General features: G+C 37.1%; 1 protein-coding gene across 1 annotated transcript in view; it reads left to right on the forward strand.

Annotated features, from left to right (window-relative positions):
• Window positions 1-13,919, forward strand: part of ZFR (zinc finger RNA binding protein) — an 85,087-nt gene that overhangs the window by 67,791 nt on the left and 3,377 nt on the right. The window contains exons 18-19 of the mRNA XM_037128957.2: window positions 12,174-12,285; window positions 12,391-12,488. Coding sequence (XP_036984852.1) covers window positions 12,174-12,285; window positions 12,391-12,488 — 210 coding nt within the window. The remainder of the gene's footprint in view (window positions 1-12,173; window positions 12,286-12,390; window positions 12,489-13,919) is intronic.

A 13,919-nucleotide genomic window follows, 5' to 3' on the forward strand; every position in this document is an offset into this window, starting at 1 on the left:
TGGGTTGTGATGCTGTATGTGAGGGCGAGGTCAGAGAGGGAGCAATGGTGCTTGCTCTGCTGTCTCTCAGATTTCAGTTCCCTCTGCTGCTTCCCACAAGCAAATTGGGCCCTTCTGGTGCTGGTTCCCGGGTTGGGTGGGTTTGTGTATGTTCTAAGACCCTGTGGGTCTGTCCAACAAACTCTCCTGTGAGGCTGGGTGTAGTTTTATTTGTGTCCTCTTGGTCAGACTTTAAATCAGTAATAAACTAATTATAAAAACAGTCTCGAAGCTGTGGTCTTTCTTTAGACTTTAGACTCTGAAACTGTTTTAGTGGTATCAAAACCAACCATTTATTTATAATTTATAAAATTTATGTGATGACATTATTTTTGAATTTTTTAAAGATGTGTTTTAAACTTTTTTTATTTTTACTTTTTAAAATTATTGTTGTTCAAGTACAGTTGTCTGCATTTACTTCCACCACTCCCCCCCCCATAAATTCTTTCTATTGTGATTAATTAATCCAATTTTTCTCTCTCCTGGTGTTAATGTTCATAACTTTTACTTTCCTAGAAAAGCGGTTCAGCCAGATATCTCAAAGTTTTGCTAACTTACGGTTTTGTTAATATATTACAGCGTATTTATTTATTTATTGTTTTAATTCTTTCTTTCTTTCTTTTTTTTTTTTTTTAATTTTATTTATTTATCCTCTAGAGGGGAAGGGAAGGAGAGAGGGAGAGAAACATCAATGTATGGCTGCCTCGCACATTCCCTGCTGGGAACTGGTCTGTAGAGAACCAGCCTGCAACCCAGGCATGTGCCCTGACCGGGAATCGAACCACGACTGTCTGGTTCGCAGGCCCGCGCTCAATCCACTGAGCTACACCAGCCAGGGCTAATTATTTCTTGATTGATTAGACAGACCAGTAATAGCAATTGCTTTATAGGAGCAAAGTAACAAATGGATATTTCAGTGTTTATTTGTGATCAGAATTCACAAAATTCTTACTAGATGTTTATTTTTAGCTGTCAAGGCAGTGTTTTATTTATTTTTAATTATGTTTTATTCATTATGCTGTTACAGTTGGCCTGCTTTCCCCCTCCCTCTTTGCCCCTCCTCCACAGAGCATCCTCCACTCCCTCAGGCACTAGTACCCCTACCATTCATGTCCATGGCTCATGTGTGTAAGTGCTTTGGCTATACTGTTTCCTGTACTGTTCTTCTACATTCCCATGACTGTTCTGTAACTACCTAGTTGTAGTTCTTACTTTCCTTACCTCTTCATTTATTCCCCCACACCCGGCTCCCATGTGGCAACCAACAAAATGTTCTCTGTATCCATGAGTCTGTCCCTGTTCTTGCTTGCTTAAATTTGTTTTTTAGATTTGGTTTGGCATTTTAATTATGATGTCTTGGAGTGGGCCTCTTTGCATCCATCTTATTTGGGACTCTGTGCTCCCTGGACTTGCATGTCTATTTCCTTCACCAAGTTAGGGAGATTTTCTTTTCATTACTTTTTCAAGTAGATTTCCAATGTCTTCCTCTTTCTTTTCTTCTGATACCGAATGTTGGACTTCTTGAAGTTGTCTCAGAAGCTGCTTTATACTAATTTTTTTTGGATTCTTTCTTGTTCCAATTGGTCAGTTTTTGTTTTCCTTTTGTTCCAAATTGCTGATTTGGTTGTCGGCTTCATCCACTCTACTGTTGTTTTCCTGTTAATTGTTCTTTATTTCAGTTAGTGACTGAGTCCTTTTTATGCTGCTGAGGTCCTCGCTTAGTTTCTTGAGCATCCTTATAACCAATGTTTTGAACTCTGCATCTGAGAGGTTGATAATCTCCATTTTGTCTAGATCTTTTTCTGGAGTTTTGATCTGTTCTTTCATTTGGGTCATGTTTCTTTGTCTCCTCATTTTGGCAGCCTCCCTGTGAGTTCCTGGTAGAGCTTCTTTGACTCTGCATCTTGGTAGTGTGGCCTAATGTAGTAGGTGTCCTTCAAGGTCCAGTGGCACAGCCTCCCCTACCACCCAAGCTGGGTACTTGAGGTGCGCCCTTGTATGTGCTGAGTAAACCCTCCTCTTGTAGTTGAGCCTTGATTGCTGTTGTTAGGTCAATGGAAAGGATTTACCCAGGCCAGTCAGTTGCAAGGACTGGCTGTGACCACTGACCACCACCCTCTGCCCTCTGTGGAGGATCAGCTGTGCAAGGGCATAGTGCTAGAGCTCTGATGTGGTCTGTAGCTGTCCATTGGGCATGCTAGCCTTGGAGTTTCCTGGGTGGTCAAGGCAAGGCCAGCCCTACCTGTGTTTTGCTGGGGCCACCTTGCCTGGTCTATAAAGCAGTCTGAGATGGCTGCTACTTGTGCTGGGCTTGAAGATTCCATGGGGAAGCCAAGCTGTGAGTCTAGGCTGGCTGCTGCTAATGTCACACCTGGGGCTTACGGAGGCCAGCTGTTGCTTGTTTGAGAGGATTCAGGAAGTTGTAAAGCATGAGCCAAGACCACCCTTCCATATGGAAAATCAGCCTTGGCTGGTCTATAAGTTGGGTAGAGTGGAATGGAATCTCAGGGCATCTCTAGAGCTGGGCAAACAGTGTTAGCCAGGTGGATGGATATGGTGCCAGCTTGCTGGCTCTGTGGGGGGATAGGTTCAGAAAAGGGACAACAGTGGCTTCTGCTCTCCTTCATGCCAGGCACTTCAGTTTTGTCCGTGTGTGCCATGCGTACCTCTCAAGCTGCTACTCCAGTGCTCAGGCTCACAGGGAGCGAGTCTGAGTAGATGAGTCCTGTGTGAGTTCTTGAAGAGGAATTGTTTGGGGTTCCCAGTGTTTTTTTCCACCAACTCAATTCCCACTGGTTTTTGCAGCCAGAAGTTATGGGGCTTCTATTCCTGGCACTGGAACCCTGTTGGGTCTCAGGGCGTGGCAGAGACTCCTTACTCCCAAGATATCCCTCCTGAGTTTTTATCTAGCACATGTGGGTGTGGGACCTGCCTGTTCAGTGTCTATGCCCCTTCTACCAGTCTGGATGGATGTGGTTTCTCTAATTCCTAGTGTCAGGCTTGATTTCTGCTGGTTCTGAGTGATGGTTGTTCTATATTTTAGTTGTAATTTTGATTTCAATGTGCGAAGGTGTGAGCCATGTCCACCTACACCTCCATCTTGACTGGAAGTTGTCTTAATAGCTTTTAAATATAAAAGTTATAAGCATGGCCCTAGCCAGTATAGCTCAGTGGATTGAGTGAGGGCCTGTGAACCAAACGGTCACCAGTTCAATTCCCAGTCAGGGCACATACCTAGGTTGTAGGCCAGGTCCCCAGTGGGGGACCCATGAGAGGCAAGCACACGTTGATGTTTTTCTTCCTCCCTTCCTTCTCTCTGAAAATGAATAAATAAAATCTTTTAAAAAGTTATAAGCATAATAACTTTAACTGTTAAAATTTTATTAAAATGTAAGCATAATGATCTTCATTCTACTTCCTGCTTCCTTCAGCTTCAGTCCTCTCATTCTAGGTGCCTTTGAGGCCATTTCTGTTGTAAGTTCAGGTTTTAGTACTTGTGAGAATGGTCTGTTAGGCCACTCTTTCTGAGCCATTGTGGAGGAGTCTGGAAGTGTAGTGTGTGCAGATCGCCCTTGCTGTCCTACACCATATTTTTCCTATTTATGAGAGACAGCCACAGGGTACTCTCTGCTTTAGGGAAGCAGAATTATAAGAACTACATAGGAAAAAAGGAGTACGCAGGTGAAAGGAATTATGGGGGTGTGGGCTATGGCAGGGTAATGCTGGGGGAGTCAGAAGATAAGCAGAGCTCCTGGATGATCTTTGAAATCATGTATTATAGTAATATATTTATAGCATGAAATACACCAAAATTTTAGTTGAAAACACACCAAAATAATCAGTATTTTGACATTTTTTTTTATTATTCCTAGTATTGTATTTTTTTATGCAGTGATTTATCTTATTTTATTTCTTCTCCCCAAAGAGTCAGCTCTTTGGATTTATCTGTGAGAGCTACCATTTTCCTCTTTAATAGGTCAGTAGTTTCTGATTTCTGTTTGTCTTACTTTAATTGTTGTTATTCTTTTACAAGCTTCTTGAGTTGGATACTTGTTTTATTCACTCACACTTTAATTATGTAGAGGTTTTAAAGCCTAACATAGTTTTTGGCTAAATATGTAGTATTTTTCTTTTTATTTTCTATGCCATTTGAAATGTTTTAATATTGTCTTTAAGAGTGGTTTGGAGGGAATTTTTTAAATTTACATGATTGAAGAAGGGTGGCTTTTGTTTTTGTAATTAATTTCTGGTTTTTATAGCAGTGTGATCTAATGTATTCTGTTTGCAGTTTTTTTAATTTAAACTTTTTCTTTGTGATCTAATATGTATAGTTTTTATAAACTGGGCACTTAGAAGATGTATTCTCAACAACGTATAGTGTGTAAATATATCTCTTAGTGGGACTTCATTAGTCATTTTTTTGTACCTTCTATATTCTTTCCTTACATATTTTTTTGTTTACTTCATTTGTTCATAGACTGAATAAAGTGAGTTAAAATTTTCTACTTCTGTTGTATTTCCTACAGTTTCTGCTTTATTATTTTGTTGCAGTGATTTTTTTTTTTTTTTTTTAGAAATTAAACACTTAGGATGGTTATGTTGTAATTGAACACCTTGCCATTGTAAAGTGCCTGTCATTCAACACTTTCTTCCATGAGTTAATAAGAATTATTCATGCATTAATATCAAAACTCTAGCTTTCCTTTTGTCAGTTTGTTTGGTATGATTTTGTTCACTTTTGTTTTCTGTCCTTTGCCATAATTCTTCTTTTCCTTGTTCTTGTTTATGAATGGGTTTTCTTCTGATTGTTTAGACATCTAGTTGTTGCCCTTCTGTTTTCACTTGGTATTCTCATTCATTTGTTTAACAGTTTTAATTAATGCTCATCAACCTCTTGTGTATAAAAACTAAGAGAATTATAACATACTTCTTTCGGTCTTTTCATCCTTTGGGGTTTTTGTTTTTTCTTTCATTTCTTTAAGTAAAGTATCTAAACTTATTTCTTAATTTATCCTAATATGTGCTGATTCCACACTATTTTTAAACCTTTAAAGTATAGAAATAACTATATATTTATCTTCTGTAGACTTACTCTTTATGATTATTTAATGTTCTGTATTTAAATTGTTTAGTGCCAATCACTAGGTTTTTTTTACTGGGGTTTCTCCTTTTCATTTCGTGACTCATTATGTTTTATCATCAAATGGTTTTTATCAAAGAATGTTTATGTTTTTTTAATTTCATGTTTGAAAACCTGCCAGTTGACCATTACATTGTTAGGTCAGTTTTCCCTGTCCATTTCTAGTATCACTCCATTATCTTCCAGCACTTAGCATTGCTAAGTCCAAGTTTAGCCTAATTATTTTGTCCTTTTTCCTTTTTTATTCTGAATTGAGGTAATTTAGCCAAATTATGTCCTGTAATATGTTGTTCGCTAAGGTTTTTTTGTCCTGTAGATTTGAATTATTTTCTTTATAAGCTCTGCAGTCTTTTCATCTCAATCTTGAGCTCTTAATTTTATTGGCTTTTGTATTCATTGAGTTTTTAAAAAATACATTGATTATGCTCTTACAATTTTCCCACTTTTCCCCCTTTATCCCCCCTCTGCCCTGTACACCCCAACCCTCCAGTATTTCCCTCCACTTAATTCATGTCCATGGGTTGTACACGTTAGTTCTTTGAATTCTCTGTTTTCTGTACCGTTCCTAACCTCTCCCCATCTATTTTACGTCTATCAATTATGCTTCTTATTCCCTGTACCCTATTTCTCCCTCATTCTTCCCCACCTCCCCACTGAAAACCCTCCATGTGATCTCCATTTTTCTGATTCTGTTCCTGTTCTATTGTTTGCTTAGTTTTTGTTTTTCTTTTTGTTTTTTTGGTTCAGTTGTTGTTTGTTGTCATTTTACTGTTCATAGTTTTTGATCTTCTTTAACTTCTTGGATAAGTCCCTTTAACATTTCATATAATAAGGGCTTGGTGATGATGAACATCTTTAACTTGACCTTATCTAGGAAGCACTTTTTCTGCCCTTCCATTCTAAATGAAAGTTTTCTGGGTAGGGTAATGTTGGATGTAGGTGCTTGCCTTTCATGACTTCAAATACTTCTTGCCTGTAAGATTTCTTTTGAGAAATTAGCTAATATTCCTCTGGGAACTGCTTTGTAGGTAACTCTTTACTTTTCTATTGCAGCTTTTAAGATTCTCTCCTTATCTTTAATTATGCATAACTTAATGATGATGTGCCTTAGTGTGTTCCTCTTTGGGTCCAAATTCCTTGGGATTCTCTGGGCTTCCTCGGCTTTCTGGAAGTCTATTTTCTTCCCCATATCAGGGAAGTTTTCCTTCATTATTTGTTCAGATAAGTTTTCAACTTCTTGCTCTTCCTCTTCTCCTTCTGGCACCCCTATGATTTGGATTTTGGAACGTTTAAAGTTGCCCCAACGTTCCTAGGCAACCCTCTTTCCTGAGTTGTGGCGCTCTCTTTGGGGGAGAAGCCAGACAGGGAACAGTGGAACTCGCTTGCTAGGCTCTAGCCCCTCTTTCCAACTAACTCTTGCATGAGACTGGGAGTTTCTCCCACTGTGGCAGCCCCCACCATAGTTTACAGTTAGCTTTGAGTCTTAGTTTCCCATTCAGCCAGCTGGCCTTACTCCCAGGATTTGCCACCTTGCCACTGGACCTCTCAGCCAGCCCTGCTCACACGATCTTCCGCCTTGCTGGGTCTTCTCTGCCCGCCCAGTTGCCTATCTTTTTCCTACCAGTTTGGGTGAATACATCTTTAACTCCTTTGTTGTCAGAGTTCCAGGCAGTTTGATTTTCTGGCACTTCTGGTTCAGTTTTAGATTGGTTGTTACCCTCCTTTTAGTTGTACGTGGAAACAAAGGGTTTCTGCCTATGCCTGCATCTTGGCTGGAACTCTTTATCAGGTTTTTTTATAACTGAAAATGTTAGATTATATCTTTATATTCCCTTAAATTCGAATTTTCCAGAGTGGGGTTTTTAGAGGTGTTGATTTGTTGTTGTTCTGTCCATTTATGTATTCATTGGTTGCTTGTATGTGCCCTGACCAGAGATCAGACCGACAATCTTGATATGTCAGGGTGATACTCTAACCAACTGAGCTACCCGGCCAGGACCAGAATGGATTTATTTTTTTTAATTGACATTAATTTTTAGATCAGTTTTGACTCATAGCAAAACTGAGTGAAAAACAATACAAACAGTTCCCACATACTCTGTGCCACATGCAGCCTCCCCCATCAACATTTCGCAGTAGAGCAGTACATTTGTCAACAAGTGATGAACTTATATTAACCCATTGTTATCACTGAGAGTTAATAGAAAATGGATTTTTTGTCTATTTTTCATGCTATGTTTCACCCAAATACAAAGATACCATGCCTGATTTGTTTTTTGTTTTTCATCTCATTAGTTTTTAGCATCATCAGTTCTATTACAAAGTCAGCTTTTTGTGCTGAGACATTCCAACAAGAATTGCTTTGAATATATGCACACGTTTTTAAATACCTCTCCTTTTTCTCACTTGTGAGCTCTGCTTGGAGGGTTACTTATGGAAAGAAGTAGGGTTTGGTTGCATACAGCCTTGTTAGAGACATGGGTTGTGCTTTCTCCTGTCTTGATCAGATGCTCTGTAGGTGGGTTCCATTGCCACATCTTTAGACTTCAGGTTTCAAACTCAGGATGGGCTCATAGAGTCTTTGCCTATGCAGAATTCTCTGTGTTTGTATTTGTTTTCGTCTCAGCAACAACTTATACTTTTCTGAGCCAAGAGGGGTTTGATGGCATGTTAAAGTCACTTCGGCAGACTTGTTGAGAGTTCACAGCCATCTTTGATATATCACTTTTTCCCTAACCCTTACTCCTGTGGAAGATACTACCTCATTTATTTTTTTTTATCTGCATGTTAGGCAAATGTCTGTTGTTAGAGATAATTAGATGTGGATAATTAGGATTCTTCTACTTTTCCTCACTTTCACAGAGATCCTTTAAATTTTATTCATTCATTCATTCATTTATTCCTAGAGAGGAATAAATTCTATTTCTCCCCTTTTTTCTCCCTTCCCTTCTCTCTAAAAATAAATAAATAAATAAAATCTTTTTAAAAAGATTTGGCAGTTTTTAATAAGAATTATTGACTATAAAATAAGGTACTGTGTTTACATATAATACACAACATTCTGCAAATAGATTTAAAAATGGAAGTCTCACACACATAGCAACATTACCTATGGCAACTGGAATACAGAAATGGCTTTTGTATATACAGTTACTTGTAATAGTATTCATAAAGTTCTATTTTAGTAACATAAACTCTTTGTTTGTAAAATGGGGATAGTAGTCATATCTGTCTCCTCACAGTGATTGTAATGATCAAATGATCAAAATTGAATAATTGAATAATGTATGTAAACATTCTTGGAACAGTGCTTTAGTGTATCAGTTATAATGATGAAGAGGATAACTGCTACTATTACTATTAATATAACCAGAATTCCTAGTGTTAGATATTTCAGTTTTTCCCAGTCATTACAGATAGATAAACATCTTCACTGAATATTTTTTTTGTGCTTTCATTTAAATATAATAGCCCTATTTAAATCTTTAGTAACAAAAGCAGGATTAGAGTCTAACACATCTGGGTTAGAAATCCTAGTCTTTTTACTTTGTAATTGTATCATGTTAGACAGGCTACTTAACCTATTTAAGTTTTCTTTTTTTAACCTTTAAAATTGTCTCAGCATCTAGGCTAAGACAATTAAATGAATGAGTGATAATTAAATGAAACTTCACTTAAAGCATTTAGCATGGTGCCTGCCACTTAGTAAGTGCCGGTGTTATTAGTACTGCTGGACATGTTGCCCAGTTGATTAGAGTATCGTCCTGATCCGCCAAGGTTGTGGGTTTGATCCCTGGTCAGGGAACATGCAAGAGTGGAATAACAGGTTGATGTTAAAATAAATATTGCAGTCATTTCTTTCAAATCATTTAATGTGGATAGCTTTTCTTCTGAAGTAACTTAAGTCCCCAAGATCCTTTACATTACAGCCTAAATATCATTTCTCTAATTTGTTTCTTCATCTTTGATATTGTTCTTTTACTTCTGAATGCATGTATGCATATTTCAGAGTTTGTAAACTACATGTATTCTACTTTTGTTGCTTTCCTAACTGTAGATATCTGTTTAGAGAATAACCACGTTCTGTAGAAAATGAATATTTTTAATTCTTGCTTTACAGCAAATGATCTTAGAAGTTCAGATAGTTGACTTAGTTTCATTGTGTGTGTGTGTTTAAATATATTAACGTACTGTTTTCCACAAATCATTTCTTTCTTGGTTTTTAATTAGTTTTTATCTACCTTTATATGCAAGTATAAGTCACAAATTCCTACTTTATAAGGTCAGTCAATAAGCAGATTTAGAAAAAGCTTTGAATTACTTGAAACACATTTTTTATCTTGACATACAGATTATAGATAATTATTTAATACTTATTTTTTTAACATTCTGTAAGGGAACTTAGTAAAAGTTTGAGGTATTTATGGCAAGTTGAATATTTTATGACTTCAGTTTTATATTTTTAGCACAAAATCAGTAAGCAATTTGCTTATTACCTTGGCTCTTTTTATAAGAAGGATTATTTTCACATTCTTTCCTGGAATAATTCTGTTTCACAAATATTTGCTGAGTGTTTTCTATATGCTGAGTATTTTCATTTATGCTAGGCCTCGTATTCAAAATATATGACATTGACCTATCCTTCAGGATTTCACAGTCTGTTGGATGTCTTCATAGATTTGTCTTGAAAACTGAAGCTAATTCCTTAACATACTAAAATTTTTTAGTGAAAATTCTTTTAAAATGTTTTGAACAACATCTGTGTTCTTAAACTGGGTAAATTGAACCATCTTGATTTTTTTAGTTGTGATTTACATTTATCATTATGAACATTTTTTATTTTTTTCTAGTTTCTCATGCTACTGTCACTTTTTTTTCTTTAATTTGATTTTAGAGGGGTGGGGCAGAGAGAGAAAAACATTGATTTGCCATTTCACCCATTTATGCATTAATTGGTTGATTCCTATTTGTGACCTATTTGGACAAGAGAGCAAACCCACAACCTTGTTGTATGGGTATGATGGTCCAGACATACCCAGCCAGGGCCTATTCTTTTTGCTTGAATGACCAGTAAAAGCTGTCATTTTTTTTAAAGATTTTATTTATTTTTAGAGAGAGGGGAAGGGAAGGAGAAAGGGAGAGAAACATCAATGTGTGGTTGCCTTTCTCGTGCCCCCTACTGGGGACCTGGCCTGCAACCCAGGTGTGTGCCCTGAGTGGGAATTGAACTGGTGACCCTTTAGTTCATAGGCCGGTACTCAATCCACTGAGCCACACCAGCTGGGGCAAAAGCTGTCGTTTTTTTACTGCCATTAATGTGTACTGTTTTCTTTAAGTTCCCATCTCTCTTACAGTCTCATTCTTCACATGTCCAAACATCTTAGAATTCTTATTTTAAAAAACTGAGTAATGGCTTTGGAGTGAATAGCTTGACATAATTTTTACCTCCGATTCAATCTGAGCTTTTTAAGCAGGCAACTAAAAATGGATTCTTACTAAGGTATTTTCAGTTTCAGTATTATTTTAGGGATTTTGTTATATTTCTAGTCTATTTAATTTATTTGAATTGTCATTGGTGGTTTTGTCTAAAATATAAGTTACTGGTAAAAGCCACAACATGGGTGACCTTTAAACATTATGCTAAGTGAAGAAAACCAGACATAGAAAATCACATTTTACATAGTTTCATTAGTGAAATGTCCAGAATAGGCAAATCTATAGACGTAGAAAGTAATTTAGTCATTGCCAGGGGAGTGGAGGAAATGGAGCATGGAGAATGACTACTAATGGGTGTGGAGTTCCTTTGAGGAGTGATGAATGTGTCGTGGCATTAGATAGTGGTTGTGGTCGAACAACTTTGTAAGTACACTGAAAGCCACTGCATTTTAGCCCTGACAGTTGTGGCTCAGTTGGTTGGGTATAGTACTGCAAAGCAAAAGGTCAGTGGTTTGATTCCCAGTTGGTATGTGCCTGGGTTGCAGGCTAGGTCCCCAGTAGGGCATGTGTAAGAGGCAACCATACATTGATATTTCTCTTCCTCTCTCTCTAAAAATAAATAAAGTTTTTCAAAAAGTAAACTTTAGAATGAATGTTATCATGGGAATCATATTTCAATCTTTAAAATCTAAATGAAAACAATTTTTTTCATAGGCCCCTCAAAATATGTCATTGGGTGGACTGCTTTCTAAATTGGTACTTTTATTTTTGTATTCTATTCATTGGTTTAGATTTTGAGTCTCTCAAAAGTAATTTACTATGAAAGTATAATTTGTATTTTCCTTAGGGATAGTACAAGTTCAGTTATACATTAAGTGAAAATTTAGATAGTATACATTGTAAAGAAAAAAACCAAAAGTCTTCTCTACTTAGAAGACTGGACTCCTGCCCTGGCTGGTATGGTTCAGTAAATTGAGTGCCAGCCTGCAAACCAAAGGGTGTAACTGGTTCTATTCCCAGACTGGGGCACAAGCCTGGGTTGTGGGCCAGGTCCCCAGTAGGGGGCGTGCAACAGGCAACCACACATTGATATTTCTCTTTTGTCGTGCCTTCTCCTCTCTAAAAATAAGTAAAATGTTTTTTTAAAAAGATTGGCCTCATATAACTCCCTAGTAAGTATCATTAGTCTGTAGTTATTAAAAAACAAATGTATGTGAGCTTCTAAATATCTAAAGAATTTTAAGGACTGTCCTATTTTAGTAGGAAAGGATAGCAATAATTTAAACCATTAAGAAAAACTCTTAATCTATTTGTTTTTCTTCATTGAGAATAAATTATAAAATCTTTTTAAAATGTAAATTTTGTGTTGTCTTACAAGTTTTGTTTTCATCGTTTTATAGTTAACTTTGTTTTTATATTACACGCAATCTTCTGTTTTTGCTATTTGTTCTATGTAACTTTTTTAATCTTTAAGATTTTTAATTTTCATTAAGTAGTTTGTCGTTTTCCTGTTTGGTCTATAATCTGTTAAACACATTTCTTATGTTTTTTTCTTTAGGCTATGGAGTTACTAGTAGAGAAAGCAATCAGCAGTGCTTCTAGTCCTCAGAGCCCTGGAGATGCACTGAGAAGAGTTTTTGAGTGCATTTCGTCAGGGATTATTCTTAAAGGTAAGTTTGACTTTACTTTCAATGTTTGTGTTTGATAATTGAATAAGAACTCTTCTTTCTCATACATAAAGCTAATTTTGTTTCTCACTATTGTGATGGCTGTAGGTAGTCCTGGACTTTTGGATCCTTGTGAGAAGGATCCCTTTGATACCTTGGCAACAATGACTGACCAGCAGCGTGAGGACATCACATCCAGTGCACAGGTAAAAGTGTGCTCCTAATCCCAAAGTTTTGCTGAGTCACTGCCTTAGGGTTCTGTTTTTGTATAGTTGTCCTTTAGAAGAAATACTGTGTGGAATTCATTTTTCTGCTTCTTTAATAAGTAGTAAGTCCTTAAAGGGGATTGTAGTTTAAACTAGTTTTCACTAATACGGTCTGAAATTGTATTATTTTTATTATGTGTATGTCTAGTTGAGTATATTATATAAATATTTTAAAAAGTATTTTCAGTTCCTCATTGAATCTGAATATTCGATTATACATCAAAAATACTTAGGAGTTTTGTTTTCACTGTTTTTTTTTTTTTTTAAATTTATCTTTAGAGGGGAAGGAGAGAGGGGGAGAAACATCAATGTATGGTTGCCTCTCGTGCGTCCCCTGCTGGGGACTGGCCTGCAGGGAACTGGCCTGCAACCCAGGCATGTGCCCTGACTGGGAATTGAACCGCGATCCTCTGGTTCACAGGCCTGCGCTCAATCCACTGAGCTACACCAGCCAGGGCTGTTTTCACTGTTTTATAGTTAACTTTGTTTTTATGTTACACGCAGTCTTCTGTTTTTGCTGTTTGTTCTATGTAACTTTTCCAATCTTTAAGGTTTTTAATTTTCATTAAGTAGTTTATCTTTTTCCTGTTTGGTCTGTAAGCTGTTAAACACATTAATATACTCAATTATGCATATGTCTAGTTGAGTATATTATATAAATATAAAAATAAAGTATTTTCAGTCCCTCACCGAATCTGAATATTCAATTACACATCAATATCAGTAGAGAAACTATCATCTGGTGTACAGAAGTGATGTGCTTTATGGTAATTATTGCTATAATTTGTAGAGGACTGGTTTGGTTTGGTCTGCCAAATGTGACTCAGGTCTGTATGGAAAACCTACAGAAGCGAAGTAGTTGGCAGGAGCCAGACCTTCAAACTATGTTTTCCCGTGGGAATCAGGCCTAGAAAATGCATACAGACTGTTATGGCTTGCTTTTGCTAAAACTCCATTGCCCTGGTCTAAAACAACAAATGTGTATTGTCTATCTTCAAGGTAATTTCTAAAGCCTGTCTGTATGAGTTCTCCCAAGGACAGAGCTAATCAGCTCATCGCCATTCCCCTCTGCATGTTATTTTCATTTTCTTGATTATACCTAAAATGTAGACAATAATATTCTACATAATAGGTAATAAATCTTTCTCTGATGTAGGACCCCAGGAAAACAATAAAAGCCTGTCTGGGCAAGGGTCGGGGCGCTCCCCTCTTGAGGGAGTGGCCAAGGCATCCATAGGCACTGTCCCCTTGATAGAGTAGCAGTGCTGTCCCCCATTTCTCCACAGGATTGCTGTTGCACCTGTGCATTCATTCTTGTTGTCAGCCACAACAGGCGGAATCTGCTGGCCAGAGTCTGCCACAATAATTTAG

The sequence above is a fragment of the Artibeus jamaicensis genome, unplaced genomic scaffold (genome assembly GCF_021234435.1).
Source record: "Artibeus jamaicensis isolate MK-2021 breed Jamaican fruit bat unplaced genomic scaffold, CSHL_Jam_final scaffold_369, whole genome shotgun sequence".
Classification (NCBI taxonomy): Eukaryota; Metazoa; Chordata; class Mammalia; order Chiroptera; family Phyllostomidae; genus Artibeus; species Artibeus jamaicensis.